Source organism: Dendrobates tinctorius, unplaced genomic scaffold (assembly GCF_039654945.1).
Source record: "Dendrobates tinctorius isolate UK_male_01 unplaced genomic scaffold, ASM3965494v1 ptg000069l, whole genome shotgun sequence".
Lineage (NCBI taxonomy): Eukaryota > Metazoa > Chordata > Amphibia > Anura > Dendrobatidae > Dendrobates > Dendrobates tinctorius.
Genome location: NW_027361737.1, coordinates 33,740,150 through 33,760,137, shown reverse-complemented (window position 1 = coordinate 33,760,137; position 19,988 = coordinate 33,740,150). Strand labels below are relative to the sequence as shown.

Sequence of the window (19,988 nt, the reverse complement as noted above, 5' to 3'; positions counted from 1 at the left end):
CACGTGTTCCTGGCTGTCCCTACAAATCACTGCTTCTGTCAAGTGGATTCCAGTGAGAGTTAATACAGTTATGTGTTTGTTCAATCTATCTGTGCTAGCTAGCCATTATGCAGCCACCGTGCAGTGTCTTATGAGAGAGGCAGGGCCGGACTGGGACTAAAATTCAGCCCTGGCATTTGAAGTTACACAGGCCCACTAGTCACATGGTGACTATATAATATCTTTGTACACTTGTAGTTTACAAGAAGTGAGAGGAGATTAACACGACTATATAACATGTAGTCAGAGCTGTGCCCAGTATTTCAGCTCAGTCCTATTTATTGCTTTTAGGTACAGTACTCCTCCCAAATCTCTGTCCCCTTTAGTGCGCACGGTGCCAGAATTCCTGGCAGAACTGCTCTCTATTGGGCAACCAGACCCCCTGGTCATAGCTGCCCCTATTATACCTCCCAACTTTTGAAGAAGAGAAAGATGGACAAAGACCGCGGCGCCACGCCCAGCCACACCCATTTCACAACTAGTCACATCCATGTCCACACCTAATCGCACACATTTAGCACTGCTGATCACACTGACTGGTACTGAGGGCACAGTGGCTGGCATTATGGGCACACTGACTGGCACTAAGGAAGAGAGAAAATAGAGAGAGAGAGAAAAAAGAAAACAGAGAGCGAGAAAGAAAGGGGAAAGAAAGAACAGTGAGAGACAGAGAAAGAACAGAGAGAGAAAGAAAGAGGGGAAAGAAAGAACAGAGAGACAGAGAAAGAACAGAGAGAGAGAGAAGTAAAGGAAAGAAAGAACAGAGAGAAAGAGAGGAAAGAAAAAGAAAGAAAGAGGGGAAGAAAGAACAGAGAGAGAAAAAAGAAAGATTAGAGAGAGAAAGAAAGAACAGAGAGAGAAAGAAAATGAGGGAAAGACAGAACAGAGAATGAAAGAACAGAGAAAGAAAGAAATAAAGAAAGATTCTACAAAGATACTATAGCAGCCCGGCTCCCATTGTAGTGCCCACCTGAGCCTCCCGGTGCAGGACCTATCATGATCCGCTCACATGGCCGGCATCCCCGATTCCAAGGCGATCCTGCTGTCTGCGCTGTCGGGAGGAGGACACGGTGATGGATCTGAAGCATTCCTGGTTCTGTCACAATCTCCTCAAGAAATTATCTCATTTCCGGTCAGCTTCCAGCACATCACTTCAGGTGGAACGTCATGTGTGTGTTTTAAAATGCTCCTCGGGGCTCCGCCGTGTACTCCTGTGTCCGTGGGAAAAGCCCGCTTTGTATGCTTTGTACACACTTGGCTCCGCTCCGTACATCCCGTACACATATGGCTCCACTCCATACACACACGGCTCCACTCCGTCCACCTCGTACACGCGTGGCTTCTCTCCGTACACCTCGTACACGCGCGGCTCCACTCCGTAAACCTCGTGCACGCGCGGCTCCACTCCGTACACCTCGTACACGCGCGGCTCCTCTCCGTACACCTCGTACACGCGCGGCTCCGCTCCGTACACCTCGTACACGCGCGGCTCCGCTCCGTACACCTCGTACACGCGCGGCTCCGCTCCGTACACCTCGTACACGCGCGGCTCCGCTCCGTACACCTCGTACACGCGCGGCTCCGCTCCGTACACCTCGTACACGCGCGGCTCCGCTCCGTACACCTCGTACACGCGCGGCTCCGCTCCGTACACCTCGTACACGCGCGGCTCCGCTCCGTACACCTCGTACACGCGCGGCTCCGCTCCGTACACCTCGTACACGCGCGGCTCCGCTCCATACACCTCGTACACACGCTGCTCCGCTTCGTACACGCGCGGCTCCTCTCCGTACACCTCGTACACACGCACGGCTCCGCTCCGTACACCTCGTACACGCGCGGCTCCGCTCCGTACACCTCGTACACGCGCGGCTCCGCCTCGTACACGCGCGGCTCCGCTCCGTACACCTCGTACATGCGCGGCTCCGCTCCGTACACCTCGTACACGCGCGGCTCCGCTCCGTACACCTCGTACATGCGCGGCTCCGCTCCGTACACCTCATACACTCGGCTCCGCTCTGTACACCTCGTACACACACAGCTCTGCTACATCCACACTGTAAATCCTGACCCCACACATACATACCTCAACCAGCACCATGACAACAGCAAAGCAGAGTCTTGCAGACGGTAGAGGCAAGGCTGAGCGCTCAGGACCTGTGATGAGGTCACAGGAGGGGCGGAGTCAGGGGTGGCATGATCGGGGGTCTGGACAAAGGTTCCTGATCATGTGACCCCCTGACTCCTCCCCTCCTGTGACCTCATCACAGGTCCTGCGAACAGAGCGAGCAGGCAAGCGAGTGCGACACTGTGAGTGGCTGCGGGGGGGAGGGGGTCTCATGCTAAGGCGAGGATGGGGTGCGTGGGGGGGCGTGGCGGCTTATCTCCCTGCAGTGCGGGAGGAACTTGAAACTATCACCGCCATGCCCGCAGAGGGCCGGCGGCAGGAGCAACAGTGGCCGCAGCAGCTGGCAAGCGGCCAGATGATCGGGCGCTGCCGCCCGCAGCCCACATGACAGCGGCCCAGCGGGAAAATGCCCGGTTGGTTATATTGCCAATCCGGGCCTGGAGAGAGGTATATGGTGCAATGTATCTTCCAGCTAGTTGTAATGCTCTTTGCACTGCATGTAGATAGATGCATTTCTGTTTAGGGTAGTGCAATACTGGCAGCCTAAGTTTGCTTTAGATATCCCTCTTAACTGCATTTATGTGTTGTACTGTGCAACCTCTGTAATACTCCTGTTACTGATGTAATGGCACCTTGTATTATTGCTGTTGTTTTGTTATCTGCCAGTACTGATATACTGTCTATTTCTTTGTATTTTTTACCCGTTATCATCCACCATTGTTGTTTACTGTTACCAAGTTCACATCATCATCTCAATAAATATAGACTTAAGCATCCATACAGTCTTTTTACTGAGAAGTGGATAAAGGATTTAGCCGTATGCTGTAATCCACACAGCATCATACGTGGAGGAAGGCAGAACACCATTCATTCAAAATTTGGGGGAGATTCACAAGGAGTGGACTGCTGCTGGAGTCATTGCTTCAAAAGCCACCTCACACAGACATATCCAGGACATGGGCTACAAGAAGCGTCTTACTTGGGCCAAGAAGAAAAAGAACTGCACTGTTGATCAGTGGTCCAAGCTGTTTTCGGATGAAAGTAAGTTGCGCATTTCAGAGTCTGGAGGAAAACTGGAGAGGCCACAATCCAAGCTGCTTGAGGTCAAGTGTGACGTTTCCACAATCACTGATGGTTTGGGGAGCCGTGCCACCTGCTGTGTTTTATCAAGACCAAAGTTGGCGCAACCGTCTACCTGGAAATTTTAGAGCAGGTTATGCTTCCCTCTGCCGACAAGCTTTTTGGAGATGGAAATTTCATTCTCCAGCAGAATCTATGGGGTATTGTCAAGAGGAAGATGAGACACCAGACCCATCAATGCAGATGAGCTGAAGGCTGCTATCAAAGCAACCTGGGCTTCCATAACACCTCAGCAGTGCCACAGACTGATTGCCTCCATGCCACGCTGCGCTAATGCAGTAACTGATGCAAAAGGAGCCCCGACCAAGCATTGAGTGCATTTACTGAACATACATTTCAGTAGGCCAATATTTCGGATTTTAAAATCATTTCTCAAGCTGGTGTTATAAAGTATTCTAATGTACTGAGATAATGACTTTTGGGTTTTTCATTGGCTGTAAGCCATAATCATCAACATTAAAGGGGTTGTCTGGGCATTTCACATAATCTCAGTACATATCTGGGCTGCAGAATTATGACAATAAGTAATTTACTTTCTGTCACTAGTTTGCATGGTTTTCTAGATATTCTGAACAGAACGTCCAAGGGGGCGGGTGTTATGGCATTGAAATGAGAACTAGTCGTAACCTCCTACTCTAATCCAAACATGCCCTCTATAGCAACAACCCCGCCCTCCATAACTACAGGCCCTCCCCGTCCACATGAAGCAGCCCTCCTCACACAGTAAGGAATTCTTCCCCTCCAGCCTCCCCCAGACACACAGTTATCTATATCTATGGAAAGTGAAACCAGTGAGGAGGAGGGGAAATCTGTATTCTAATCTGCACAGGGGATGGCAGTCACTGATGTAATCTGTTGTATGACGAAGCCTCTGCTGTGTGAATGTTAGGATGCCAAATTATTTTTCACAAAGCACAGTAGGGGCATACTTATTGCTAACATACAGAATAAGCCAAACAAAGGTGCTTTCTTTTATTATATTGTCTTTTTATTCATCTCTATCTGCCCCTCAGGGCATCCAGATTCATACAGCTGAGTGGGTGGTCTTATTTTGATCTGCTAAAACTACGTATCCCAGCAGTACTTGATTTTCCCTCCACCCTATCCTGTATCCTCCTGAGCGTTTTTAACTGTCCAAGTTATCATCAAACTAATCTAAGAATTCACACAATGCACCAGCGATCCATATCGTTGTCAGGATCGCTGGTGCATCGCTAAGTGTAACGTACCCTAAATGTAAAAGCTCTGATTGTGTCGTAATGGCTGCACCCAATAATCTAAGTGATACATCGTTGGATTCAGGGTCTCTTTCCCTACATCAGGGTGCTCTTAGGCCATGTGCACACGCTGCGGTTTTTGCTGCAGTTCTGCTGCAGTTTTGACCGCAGCAGAACTGCAGCAGTTCTGCAGACAGTGTACAGTAGCATGTTATCCTATGGGATTAACATTCTGCTGTGCACATGCTGCGGATTTTTACCTGCGGAAAAGCTGCGTTTTTTTTCCGCAGCATGTCAATTGTTTCTGCGGATTCTGCTGCGGTTTGCCACCTATTCTATTGTCCAGGTGGCAAACCGCAGGGCAAAACCGCAGGTCATTTTTACCTGCGGTTCCGCAGATATGAATCCGCAGACAAATCTGCAGTGTGTGCACATAGCCTTAGATGCGGTAGCAAAAACCTGCTTACAGATTCTCTTTAAGAAACAGGAACAAAAACACAGCTCAATCTCAGCATCTAAGTACAGCCCCATCCTGAAGTACAGTCATATGTAAAAGTTTGGGCACCCCTATTAATGTTAACCTTTTTTCTTTATAACAATTTTGGTTTTTGCAACAGGTATTTCAGTTTCATATATCTAATAACAGATGGACTCAGTTATATTTCTGGATTCAAATGAGGTTTATTGTACTAACAGAAAATGTGCAATCTGCATTTAAACAAAATTTGACCGGTGCAAAAGTATGGGCACCCTTATCATTTTCTTGATTTGAACACTCCTAACTACTTTTTACTGACTTCCTGAAGCACTAAATTGGTTTTGTAACCTCATTAAGCTTTGAACTTCATAGCCCGGTGTATCAAATCATGAGAAAAGGTATTTAAAGTGGCCACTTGCAAGTAGTTCTCCTATTAGATTCTCCTATGAAGAGTGGCATCATGGGCTCCTCAAAACAACTCTCAAATGATCTGAAAACAAAGATTATTCAACATAGCTTTTCAGGGGAAGGATACAAAAAGTTGTCTCAGAGATTTAACCTGTCAGTTTCCACTGTGAGGAACATAGTAAGGAAATGGAAGAACACAGGTACAGTTCTTGTTAAGCCCAGAAGTGGCAGGCCAAGAAAAATATCAGAAAGGCAGAGAAGAAGAATGGTGAGAACAGTCAAGGACAATCCACAGACCACCTCCAAAGACCTGCAGCATCATCTTGCTGCAGATGGTGTCACTGTGCATCGGTCAGATCATCTTAAAATTGTTCAATAGTAATCAGCAAGCATTCATGGATTCCATTTTCCTTAAGCAGGGGTATCTGGAAGTTAACAAAAAACAAACAATGTTGCAGCTTACCTGCCTGTTGTGCCTGACGTTGTTCTTCCCTGCCGGGAATTCCGAAGCCTCTGTTGATATCCCGTCTTCAGAGCGGAGGCTTCGTTTTCTTTTCCGGTCCGCTCAGTAGACGGGACGGGACTTCCGAGGTCATTCTAATTGACAGCTGGATCCCCACTGCCTAATTGGGGGGAGGCGACTGTCAATCAGAATGACCTTGGAAGTCCCGCCCCATAGAGTCAGCAGATGCAGCTGAATCCCCCAACAGGAATGGTCTGTGACCGCTCTCTGCTGTGGAGAACAGCGCCATGCACAAACAGGCAGGTAAGTTGTAAATACCTGCCAAATAGTGCTTAGATACATTTTTGTGCTTTGTAAAGTCCTGGATACCCCCTTTAATATATTTTCTCCATAGCCATAATGTCTTGGTGAAATCTCTCACCGTTCTTATCGCCCACTGCTTCAAAGTTTGGTGGAAAAGGTCTAGATGTGCATGTAAGAAATTAATCTTTTAAGGATATGTTACAGCCAAGATCCTTATGCTTTGAGATTTTCCACCAACTCTCCATAGTCATCTGCACTTGAGTTTTCCAAAAAGTTAGTTACCAGTAATGGGAATGCTACCCATGCAGCCTTTTCCTTGCCCTGCAACAAACGGATAAACTCTTCATCTTGAAGAAACTTACGAATCTGAGGTCCAATAAAGACTCCTTTCTTTATTTTTTATTGACTCCACTTTTGTATCAATGAGACACTTGAAGGCTTTTGCATTTTATCCATTGCCTTTACAAAGTTCTTCATTAGACCCAACTTGATATGCAGTGTTGTTGACCCACAATATCTTGTTACCAAGTGCTGGATGTGTGGCGCCCCCAGGAGTATGGTCGCCACAGTGGCTTTGCCTTCCTCCAGGCGAGGGTAACACCAGGCTTGGAGGCAATGATGGGTCTCTCTCGCAGTCAATCCATACATGCAACACAGTTCCACTCCAGGCCAGCAGGGGGAACTCTGAACCAGGATTAAGGGGAGGATTGCTCTCTGAGGGCCAAGAGGAAGGAGTGGTCAGTTAGTCTGCGGAGGGTGAAGTGTGCAGACGTGTAGAGAGTAGCTGGAGGTTGAGCTAGGAAAGGAGAGCTCCCTCGCAGTGAGAGCGCAAGAACTGGAGCCTGGTCTCCATGGTTGTACGGATACTAACGGTCCTACAGCAAATACCAGAGGAGTAGGAGGCTGTAAATGCCCTACTCCCATCTAAGACTTGAGGCACAACAGCAGCTCGAATAGAGAGCCAGGACTCAGGAGAGGAGCCCCCAGGAGAGGCTACAGCTGTCTGCCGTTCAAGTAAGGTTCTTACAGGAGGAACTTTAGAGTAACTTAGTACTTGGAGTACTTCATTCAAACGAGCGCTAGGAAGGAGACTGCACAGCCCGTCTGCTGAGAGAGAATCCCTGAATTGCTTCCAGGCTAGCCTGCTCTGTTACCATCTGTAATCAGGACCCTGGACTGCAGTTTTCCAGTAAAGGTACAGAAATTGCACCCCGCTGTGTCTTGTCTGCTTCCTACCTTTCCAGCACTGCTACATCCCTGTACCAACCACATCTGCCCTGGGACTATAGCTTCACCTGTGGGGAGCTTTTACATCCTTGCTGCACCCTACCATCAGTCCCAGCGGATCTGTCTGCAGCGTTGGCTTAACACCTCCCTTGCCGAACACCACAGGTGGTGACACAAACTATTCCATTTCATTAACTACATTCCCCCATTACTTGGGCGCCCAGGGCCACGGACCGGGTCACTGCTGCTGTGACACATTCCCCTGACACCGGCCCGGTACCGAGTACCCCACAGCCCTGGGAGGGCGACCCAGATGCAGGACATTTTTACTCTCTGACTGAAGTGAATGTCGTAGAGGCCAGTCTTTCTTATTTTTGTCATATTCTCTTGCACGACTATCCCGCTCACACATAAAGCAGCAGTACTTTGTGTATCCACCCTGGAGACCAAGTAAGAGGGCAACCACCTTTAAGTCACTACAGAAGGGCACCTCAACAGATGTTTCATGTTATAGGTTTTTTTCATGTGGAATGCATAACCAACTGAAATTGAAAGTAGAGCATTGCCATTATGCAGCAAGACTGCTTGTAGGCTTGTGTGTCACAACTCATTAAGGGATTCCTGGGAGCTTTGGGTTTACTGGAAGTTAAATGTGTTTTTTTTTTTTTTCCCTTTAGTCCAGCAATAGTTAGGCTATGTACCCACATTGCAGAAATGCTGCGGTAATTTCCGCAACATTTCCGCACTCCCGCCGCGGGTAAAACACATGCGGTTTCCCACAGAAAACAAGCATTTTGCAAGCGGTTTTCTCTTGCGTAATGCTTGCGCTTTCCAAGCAATTAGCATCGCTTGGAATGTGATAGCTAGGATGTTAAAATAATAAAAAAAAGTAAAAAAATATTGTTATTCTCACCTTCCGATGGCCCCTGATCTGCTTTGCGGCGCTCCTGGCATCTTCTGGTCCCAGTAATGCTTTGCTCGAAGGACCTGAGAGCGTGACGTCATCGCCGTCATTCGTGCAAAGCATTACTGGGACTGGAAGATGCTGGGAGAGTGGTGAGAGGCGGGAAGGATTTCGGGGGCCGCCGGAGGGCGAGTATATCACTATTTTTTACAGGATTATGGTACCCAGGGCCTGGAAGACAGTCTCCTCTCCTCCAGGCCCTGGATACCATCCACACATGATCCGCTTACTTTGCGCATGGTGGGCATAGCTACATGCGGAAAGTAAGCGGATCATTGCATTCCTATGGGTGCGGAATCGCCGCGATTCCGCAAAAAGAATGAGCATGCTGCGGATTTTACCGCAATGCAATTCCGCAGAGGTAAAATCCGCAGCATTAGCACAGCAATGCGGAATCCCATAGGACTGTATGGGATACGTTTTCTTAGCATTTTTTGCAGCGGAAAATCACCACGAAAAAAACACAACGTGTGAACGCAGCCTTAATGTCAGTCTCTTGCTAGCAACTTCTTTTAGGCTGGTCAGCTGATGTTTGTTTGTTTGTTTGTTTGTAACCACTTCGACCTCTCTTTTTAAATAGTCCTATTACCATCAACTGATCATCAGTTATAGAGTTACTTCTATGCAGACCAGCTAGGTGTGTGGAGTGCTCCTTTTGGTTGTAGTATTGCCGCTGTTGGAGTCTTGTTTACCAGGTGCCGTTTACTTTGTTGCTGTGGAGCTTAGCAGCTGTATTCTTTCTGTCAGTCCCTTGTTGTCTCTTTCTCTGCGTAATATTACCTGCAGTGACAAGGCTAGTGTCCTACTAACCCTGGCTAGTGTACTGGCCGGTAAGAAGTGACAGCCAGGGACTAGGCATATTGTGGCGGAGAAAAAGAACCCCCATAAGACGTTAGAGGAGCTTAGGGAGAGGCACAGGTTGATGTCAGGAGGTGTCCCATCCCCCTCTCCTTGCCGTTAGGGTCTTCCTCTATCATGCTGTTGTGCGTATATGTTGTTGTCCGCCTGACATACCCTTGTCCATTTGTGACATTGTGTTGGAGCTCTTCACTGATTCGTCCATTCTTCTGGATTATGACTTATCTTCAGCACTTCCTTTTAAACTGTTGATGTTGTTGTATGCCACAAGATCGCTCTCCATGAAGAAGTATTGGACAAGATCTTTTATCACGGTTGTGGAACAAACAACAAAGTAATCCGAACATTGCCCATTGGGTTCCATGCTACAGCAGTAGAATGTCCCAAGAGTTTAGACTTAATCGTGGGCAGATCCAAATCTCTCACAAGATCATTCAGTTCACTGTGTGTTATAAGGTGTGGTTCAGTTGAGGTTGCTAACAGAAAGTGTGGGTCATGAGGGAAAGATGCTTCATTACTCCAAGCGACCTCTTCTTCCTCACTTGACTCGACTGAAAATGCTTCTAGTGCTTTTGGAATAGACAGCTCTTCTGTATGTAGTACTGGACGTATTGCAAATGGAATGTTTTGATACTGTAAAGTCCTCTTCTTCCTTGAAACTCCTTTAATAATGGGGGGCACCATGCAGAAATAGCTATTGGTAGCGTGATCAGTGGGCTCTCTCCAGATCTTTGGGATTGCAAAACACACAGATTGCCTCTTCCCGTGCAACAGCTGGGTAAGGTGTGATCCACATCTATTGCAGCATATGTGTGGATGACTCTTGTCCTGATCTCCTATTCCACAGACAAAATACAGATTGTAGGTTTTCCTTATCATGGTAGTCAAGTTTCGCCTTTGTGAAAAAATCAGCTTTGTTAATGCAAGACCAAGGCATAGCTGAAAAAAAAGTGAAAAAATGTCAATATGCTAAGAAACTAAGAAATCCTAGAACTGTATACCTTACACAGAGAGCATTTATAAAAGTAAGTGAAACAACTGTAATTAGGTGTCACTCTCCACTAAGGAGCTAAGGTACTGTCACACTAAGCCATATCGCTAGCAATATCGCTATAACTTGTGACGTTATAGCGATATTGCTAGCGATATCGCTGTCTGATACTTACCTACGACCCGCTCCCCCGCTGGTTATCGCTGATCGCGCGAGAACATCCAGGACTGTTTCTCGTCGTCAGCTTCCTGTGGAGAGACAAGCGACGAGCGTGGAGCCGGGCGGGAGGACGCAGGATCGCCTAGTGTGACAGGTAAGTAACGACCCCCGTCCCCAGCGATGTCACTGGTGAGATCTGCCTGTATGGCAGCTCACTAGCGACCACTTAGCAATGTACCAGCGATCCTGACCGCGTCATATCGCTGGTCGGGATCGCTGGTGCATCGCTAAATGTGACAGTACCTCTAGACTGCAAGGCAAGACAGATAGGAAGGGAAGCCCTGTGACTAGGGAAAGATTAGTGGGACACCCCTTAATCTTACCTTGAGCTCCCTGATATCCCTAGACTGGTTCTTTCACCCTATGCGGCGATCATATTTCTAATCGCTGTCTTCTCCTAAAGCCCCCGTCACACATGGCGATCTCGCTAGCGAGATCGCTGCTGAGTCACAAGTTTTGTGACGCAACAGCGATCTCACCAGCGAGATCGCTGTGTGTGACACTGACCAGCGACCGGCCCCCCTGCCGGTTATCGCTGATCGTCCTGGAATGGCCAGGACATTTTATTGATCGCTGGTCTCCCGCTGGCCAGCACGCATCGCTGCGTGTGACAGGCGGGAGACCAGCGATCAGCGCGCTGGTAACTAAGGTAAATGTCGGTTTTATAAGCGGCGCTCAGCACTTAGAAACCCGATGTGTACCTTAGTTACCAGCTCCCCGCACCAGAGCGCTGGTAGCTAAGGTACACAGTGGGTAACTAAGCGACTTGCGTCGCTTGTTACCCTCCTGTCGCTGGTGCTGATCGCTGGTGAAGCTGCCGGTTTGACAGCTCACCAGCAATCATGTAGCGACACACCAGCGATCCTGACAAGCTCATATCATTGTCGGGATCGCTGGTGCATTGCTATGTGAGATGGGGCCCTAAGCATGTCTCTGGCTAGTGCGTGGGACAGCAGGAATGCTGGTCCTGCTCCACAATGCAAACTCAAAGGGAAACAGACAAGAGTAAAAGAAAACCGCTATCACTCTCAGCGCACCCAAAAGAAGGAATGGTATATAAAGGGTGAAGCAAACCAAAAAGTGAGATAAGGAGAAGGAAGAGACCAGACAAGCTTCCAAACCTCAATCTCCAGAGATGGCTCCTAAACGGCTTTTCTTTCCATGGCTCACAACTCCCAATCCAACTCTAAGGTATAGAAAACTATCACTGACAACTACTCAAGCTAAGAGGTGAGTTCTTATACCAGAGAGGAGTGGAGAAATTCAGAACAGCAGAGCGAACTCAGGGCTGAAGTTTTTTGCGACCAGCTGGAGAGTATAACCCTTGCAACCAAGAACAAGGGAAATCTACATTAGCTACCTGGAAAGCAAATCGGATCCTACCAGTTCCGGTTCTGCGTGTAGCCAAACGCTGGGATCTTCAGAAAATGAAAGAATATTGATGGCTCAATAGACTAAATGACTGATGTAATAGACTAGCTACTAACAATACAACAAGACAAAAAAAGGCTATAAGCCTGCATGAAAGGTGTCATAAGTAATTAAAACCTCCTCTAGATCTTGAAAATTAGGAGCAATTAGTAAATGTAAACATACCATTAGCTTTCAGCACCACAAAATTAGTTAAGTTAAACTGTTTTCTTCTCTGACCCAATTTTTATATAACCACATTGCAATTTTGGGAATGACGCTTCATTAAGTTTTTGAGTAAAATTTGACAGCATCTTTTCATTTCCTTATATCCATTGCTCAACATATTCAAACATTAATCATGAAAGCTGATTGATTATCCATTGAAAGTAGTTGTCCACTTTTATTACAATAAAAATGTGTTGTGTATGATTGAAAGGGATTGTTTGTGTATATAGATAGGTATGTATGTATATGGGTCGCCCTCCCAGGGCTGTGGGGTACTCGGTACCGGGCCGTGACCCGGTCCGTGGCCCTGGGAGCCCAAATCAATGGTGGTTTGTGATATAGTTTATGTGATAGTTCGTGACGCCACCTGTGGTGTTTGGCAAGCAAGATGTTAAGCCAACGCTGCGTGCAGATCCTCTGGGGCTGATGGTGTGTTGCAGCATAGATGGTGTAGCTCCCCACAGGTGAAGCTGTAACCCCAGGGCAGTGTAATGGCAATAGATGAGGATAGGCGCAGGCTGTGTGAGGAATGTGGGTACGCAGATGTAGTGGTGCAGACGGTGTTAGCGCACAAATGAATGGAAGACACCAGGGCTTGCAGTTCCAAAGCTTTACGCACAGTCCGTGGTACACACTGGTGCCTGCCTCTGTGCCGTGTCCTCCGGGGCAGAGACTCAATCAACCTCCCGGGCAAGTCAGGATTCTCCTCTCCAACACTCTGCCAACATGTACCTTTCCTGAACGACTCCTCTATTGCGCCTTAAGGTGTGAAGAGCTCCAGTACCGTGGTACTCTGAAGTTCCTCCTGTCAGATGTTCCTAACAACTCTACTCATATGGCAGACAGCTGTAGCCTCTCTCGGGGACTGCATTCTCCGGAGTCCTGGCTCTCTATTCAGTTGCTGTGGTGCATTTACAGCCAACTACTCCACCGGTGTCTGCTGCAGAACCATAAGTGTCCATACAACCTTGGGGACCGGACCCCAGCCTTGCGCTGAGAACCTATAGGCAGGGTTCCTCTTCCAACCCACGTCTCCTCTCTGTTCTCCTACTCCTTCGTTCCGCACTGTTCTTTCTCTCTCTTATGGAAGCTTAGGTTGCAGTTCTACGTCCTTCTCCTTCTGTTCCTTTCCCGTGCCAGCTGGCTCAGATCACTGAGGCAGCTGCAGCACTCCTTCTCCTCTGACCCGTCCTCAGACTCTCCTGACTGATTGTCCTTCTCCCGTCAGACTGACCTCAAGACTGATCTGTAATTCTAAACCTTCCCAACCTTTTATATGGATCTCAACTCCACCCACCTCCCAGCACATCCAGTGTTCCATGCAGGGAACCACCAGAGGTTCTCTGCTACTCTCTAAGCACTGAGCCACAACGTGGTTGTGCAGAACTACCCTGTTGTGTGGGATGCGAGTGTTGGAGTGTGGAAAGGAGTTCCCAACTTACCTAGGTGGCGGGGCACCGCACATTAGGAGAAGGTGCAGTACCTCTGTGGCGACTGAGCCTCAGGGGCACTATATATATATTACATTACTAGATGGTGGCCCGATTCTATCGCATCAGGTATTCTAGAGTCTCTGTTAAAATAAAGAGTAGTTATATACTCACCTTCCAACGGCCCCCGATCTCCACTCCACGCGCCCGGCATCTTCTGGTCCCAGTAAGGCGCAGCTTACCGTTACAAACAGCTGCGCCGGTCGCTGCCTTGACCAATCAGCCACGCGGGATTTCGGCTACATGCAGACAGAATAAGATGATTGTATAGTAGATATGAGTATATAAATATGTATATGTATATCTCTAGATCACATACTGTAACCATTGACACACATGTATGAGTACATTAAACCTGTGATAGTTGATCATGTTAATCAATGTTTTACAAATACATTTACAAATTTAGGCTATAGTAATGATCAGTATAATAATTCAATAATTTAAGGGGTTGTCTAGCCTTTATATATTGATAATCTCGCCTTAGGATATTAAATTGATCAAATGTTATTGGCGGATGTCAACAATGAACAGAGCTGGCCACGACCACTCCATTGAATGTGTAGTGGCTGCTGTCAGGCACTGTAAGAGGTTGACATAGGATTACCGCATTGCTCTGCTCCCCTAATGGTTCTTAATGTGTAACTGTGTACATATGTTACTGTAATGTCATAGTTAATATTTGGTGGTACTTCTACATGTAAAATATGTATTACTCCGCATAGTCAATAGTACCTACACTCTTTTCAGTGTTACCATTTTATGTACAATGTTGTATATGTGTTATGTGCTTCTAATATACTACTTTGCAAGATAGATAAAGTAAAGTGCACTCTTCAGACATTAGAGAGAGGCACCTTAGTATTATAGTTCTCATAGCTAAGGCTAAGTGTAGTTTCTTTGGGGGCCACTGTATGCACAGTTAGAACAGGTCATAGCTAGTTTGTAGGGGGTTAAAATAGGAGGGGCTGCTGTGTGGTAAGGTAGGAGTTTTAGGAAGTTAAGTCAGATGGGGCCAGGGTGCCCGAAGTTTTCACATGGGCTACAGGCCCATGATGGCTCGGCAGCCATGCAACGTTAAATAGCTGCAGCCCATGTTATCCATGGCCACTGGGCATCATAGCAGTGGGCCAGTACAAGATAAGAAAGATGTGGCGACTCATAGCCTGGGCGGATGCCTTTAGTGGTGGAGTCAGTTGGAGTGAGGAACTGAAGGAAGTTGGAGCTTCAACGGGAACGGTACAGATGGGCCAGATGCTTTACCAGAGGCAACCAAACCGGGTGGCTGATTTTGAGTCTAGGGCGAATCAGGCAGAAGAAATTGTTATCATGGCGAGGTTAGGCCAGGAAGGAACTGGGGAGCTGTCTAGACTAGACCTTGCTGACCTTGAGGAAGACACACTAGGTGTCAATACGCGTGGGTCATAGCACCCACACAGTCTGTCTCATGCCTAGCATCCTTTTTGTTTATTTGACCTGGTGTTGACTGATCTAGCAGTGGAGGGGTAAAGTATAGAGGTCTATTGTGTAGCTTCCTGAGTATTTGACTCACCATTGTTGGAGCATTTACTCTCTGCAGCCCAGTGTTATATACTTTTTCTTGTTGTCCCACTGGTATGAAACACCTGACACTACAAAGCTTATATGCTATTGGATACTTGTAATGAATTGTTGTGCACCAGTATCTATATTCTAGCCGGTCAAATAGCATGCATATATTAGACATTTATTTTTGGTGGTGTATGTCATGTGCAAATAGATGAGACTGTGTGGGTTTCCTTTGAGTATTTTACTCATACAAATTTGGACCCAAATCCTCTGTCCTCCCTTGTTTGGGATTTTTAAATGTTTTTAGAAAATTGTGTGTGGTGTTTACAATAAAAATTGTCATATTTTGAATTAAATTTACTATTGTGGTGATCCCATTTGTTTGATGCATTTACTTTTTTCTTTGTTTGGTTGCTATCTGAAGAATAGAACATCAGTATTAAATGCCAGACAACCCATTTAACAAAAAACCTTTCACATGTTCCTGTTTGCTCGGGTGCATCTGACTGTGGATGAGGAGATTATTTGTGCTACTCCACCCTGTACTTTGCATGTATGTTGTATTATATATAACTGTATGATCAGTTTATTCTGCAGTCTTTCTGAGCCATAGATGTAAAGATTTTCCCATTAATGGGTGTAAAACAGATGGTGCAGGGGTCGTTTTCCTCCTGACATGTGCGCAAACCTCATCATCAACTACAAAAACATCTGACTGTGCTTGCCAACAAGGGTTTTGCCACCAAGTATTAAGTCTTGTTTGCCAGAGAGATCAAGTACTTATTTCTCACTGCAAAATGCAAATAAATGTATATAATTTATACAATGTGATTTTCTGGATTTTATTTTTGATATTCTAAATGTCAATGTTAAACTTAACCTACTCTTAAAATTATAGACTGTTCATGTCTTTGTCAGTGTGCAAACTTACAACATCAGCAAGGGACCAAATAATTATTTCCTTCACTGTAGATACTAATCTGACATACCTGCTTTCGGTGCTGTGAGTCTGCTGGCATCATGTATGAATTATGCAGCAGCACATATGCTTCCAATCCAAGTATATGAGTCATCATAGACGATTAGTGTGAAGTATTGGATGAAGTCAGTGGAGCCTCCTGGTGATACTGGCAGCGTACACAGAGTGGTCGTGTTATGATTTATGTTGTATACTTCTACAAATATATGTGACTTGTAATTTCTTATAATATCCATTTTCTCTAGACAACAATCAATTGGGAAGGAGACAAGCTGGTGTGTGTACAGAAAGGAGAAAAAGAAGGACGTGGCTGGACACAGTGGGTGGAAGGAGATGAATTACACCTGGTACGACCCCTTCATCTTGTGTATTATTGATGTAATATTACCAATATAATCATATAGTGTAGGCTGCTTACCGAGCCCTCTGATTTCTATCTCATGCATTGATACCCGGGGACGAGCCAGTAACAACTCTGCGCATAAAGCCTTTTATCTGTGCTCTGAGACACCCGGGCTGGATGCATTGTAAGCCACTGGGACTAAAGGCCCTGTCACACTAAGCGAGATCGCTAGCGAGATCGCTGCTGAGTCACTAGAACTGTGATGTTATAGTGATCTTACCAGCGAGATCGCTGTGTGTGACAGTGACCAGCGACCAGCCCCCCTGCCGGGTATCGCTGATCGTGCCCGAAATGTCTGGACATTTCTTTGGTCGCTCATGTCCCGCTGTTGTCGCTTGTATCGTCACGTTTGACACCTAGCCTAACGACCTCGTTAGCAACTCAGAAGCAAGACAAGGCGGGGATTAGCGTTCCCGTTTCCACGCCTACCTCGGCTCCAATTGGTGGTCACTACAGCGTCCTGATTGGCGGGCTTCCTTTTAAAAGAAGCTAACAAAGTAGCGCTTCAGTTCTTTGTTCCTGACGCGGGTGTGTCCAAGTTGAGATCCTGTTTTTGTCCAACGGCTGCGACTCCATTTTGGATCATCTGCTTTTCCATCTTCGTTTCTTCTCTAGCCAGTTAATGGTAGGTATTTTTTTAATGAAATGGAGCGCTAGTACGTCACCTTCTTTTAAATGCACGGCCAATCAGGACGCTGTAGCGTCCACCATTCAGAGCTGAGAGGGCGTGAGAAAGGGAGCGCAATCCACGCCTGTGTAAATACAGCATCACACAGTACATCCCTCATTGAGGTGTGAATCGTCAATGGAACATGCAATGTGACAGGGTCCCAACGACCACCGACATCGTTACAAAGGTCGCTATGACACGCTAGATCGTTGCTCTGTCGTTGGGTAGATTGGACTGTCTGACATCTCAATAGTGACCACATAGCGATGCGGCAACGATCCCTGTCGTGTCGTATCGCTGTCGGGATCGTTATAGCGTCGCTAGGTGTGACGGGACCTTAAATGATCTGTATTGTATGCTTTAGTCTGCGCTTTATAAATAAGGTGTATCCAATTTTGCATCTAAACTTTAATTACTTAAAAGGAATTGTTTGGACTGTAAACATTGATGTCCTACACTTAGGACAGGTCATGAATGACTGAACGATGGGGGTGCGAAACCAGGTACACCTGCCCATTAGCGCTTCCCAGTGTCGGCGATAGCCAGAACTACTCGGTTACGGAGCTGTACAACACAGCTCCACCGAAAGAATAGTGGCCCCAATCGGGTACTGCACATCCACCCCATATTCAATTTAGTAGGGGGTAGATGCTGAGTATATGGCCACTATTACATCAATGGAGCTGTGTTTTATAGCTCCGTTACTGAGTAGTTCCGGCTGGCGCTGACACCGGGAACAGCTAATGGGCAGGGGTGCCAGGTGTTGCACCCCCACGATCAGTCATTGATGACCTGTCCTAAGTGTAGGACATTGATGTTACAGTCCTGAATAACCTCTGTAAGACACAACATGAAGGAACTCTGTAAATAGTTCTAAATACAGATCTTCTTCTCCAGTTTGTCTACAGCTCCTAAACTGACCTATGTGGTTCTATGGTTACAGACTACAAAGAAAGCCCGAGTAGTCTGATCTTGCAGACATATTCCCTTGTACTATACTTTTTACAAACGTGCATTTGATATTATCAAATAGGAGTTCAGAATAGACAATGTGACTACAGGAGCAGACTACACAGGTAGCCCAGCTTTGCATGGGTGCTGTATACACAAAATGCTTTGGTATTTTTTATGTGATGTGCTTTTTAGTCTAGTACATAATGGAAATCTCACTGGGGTGGTACACCTTAGAAATGATCCCAAATCCAAAATAGCTGAGATTTACCCTTTTAAAAAAATGTTTTTTAAATCTGTATTTTCCCTCCTAAAAGCTGATTAAAAAGTCTACCTGTCATATACAATGTTGACCACTTCTGTCTGCTATAGATGGTCTATAGATGGTCTATAGATGGTCTATAGATGGTCTATAGATGGTCTATAGATGGTCTGTCCATGGCTCTGGGGATTCTATATGGATCTGTCCACTGCTCTGTGGGTTCTTTATGGAACTGTCCACTGCACTGTGGGTCCTTTATGGATCTGTCCACTGCTCTGTGGGTCCTTTATGGATCTGTCCAATGCACTGTGGGTCCTTTATGGATCTGTCCACTGCTCTGTGGTTCCTTTATGGATCTGTCCATGGCTCTGGGGATTCTTTATGGATCCCTCCACTGCTCTCGGGATTCTTTATGGGATCCGTCCACTGCTCTGTGGGTCCTTTATGGATCTGTCCACTGCTCTTTAGGTCCTTTATGGATCCATCCACTGTTCTGTGGGTCCTTCATGGATCCGTCCACTGCTCTGTGGGACCTTTATGGATCCGTCCACAGCTCTATGGATCCTTTATGGATCCGTCCACAGCTCTATGGATCAGACTACAGCTCTGGGCATCCCTTATGGATCCGTCCACAGCTCTGGGCATCCCTTATGGATCCGTCCACAGCTCTGTGCTTTTTTTGCACTTCTGCTTGCTGCGCTGCTCTCTCCTGAATAGTCTTTATGGAGCAATTTCCACTGATCTACTACACATCAAAGGGGGTATTGTGTATATATAAAAACCCATAAGTACACTTTAACTTGTACATTTCCTCTCTGATCGCAGCAGATAGATGCAATTGGTCTTCCTTTTGAGTATGACTACTTTTATTACTCTTTCCCCATGACGGCACCACGGAGAGAGGGATCTGCCCTCAGGGACAGGAATCCTACAGATGAAAAAGGCGGTACCTCTCTCCCACATCAGTTGGATTCCTGTCTCCACCGGGAGCCGCGAGGCGGGCAGGCCTCTGCAGCGCAGAGCAGGGGCGGTGGCCACCGGAGCCACGAGTACAGCGCCGGGAGGGCATAGTACGCCGGTAGGGTGTACGTACCATTACAGCTCCCTTAAAAAGGGAGGCGCGGTGCACCGCTGGGTAATCTCGCGGTGCGCACGCGCGAGACTTCCGGCGGGGCGCAGGGATCGCTGGGAAGAAGGCGGCGGCGGAAAATTTAAAAAAAGAAATAAGGGTTAAAAAAGCACGCTGAAGGAGAAGGAAGCGGTCACCATGAGTGGGAAACCGCAGAGGGAGGAGACACGGCGGTGGTCCCCGAAGCAGGGACCACAGCGAAAACGCAGGAACCGCACCAGCACCTACAGCGCCAACGCGACTCTTCCCAGCAGCGCAGCAGCGGTCATACGGGATTGCGGTGCAGCCAAAGCTCCACCATGGCAGCACAGCCAGAAGTGGATTCAGCAGTGGAGATAATCCCTACGCCCGAGACGGTATCGTTCATTCCACAGGAGGGTGAGTGATCTCCGTGAATGCCCGCTCGCTAATTTGCGACTATTAATTTTTCTTTTTCAGGGGTGTAAATGCACTACCAAATCTAAACACATGGTATGTGCTATA

At 47.0% G+C, this 19,988-nt stretch overlaps 1 protein-coding gene across 1 annotated transcript in view; it reads left to right on the top strand.

Moving 5' to 3' along the window:
- Positions 1-19,988, top strand: part of RBP1 (retinol binding protein 1) — an 80,892-nt gene that overhangs the window by 36,442 nt on the left and 24,462 nt on the right. Inside the window, exon 3 of the mRNA XM_073581315.1 lies at positions 16,336-16,437. Within this exon, the coding sequence (XP_073437416.1) occupies positions 16,336-16,437 (102 nt within the window). The remainder of the gene's footprint in view (positions 1-16,335; positions 16,438-19,988) is intronic.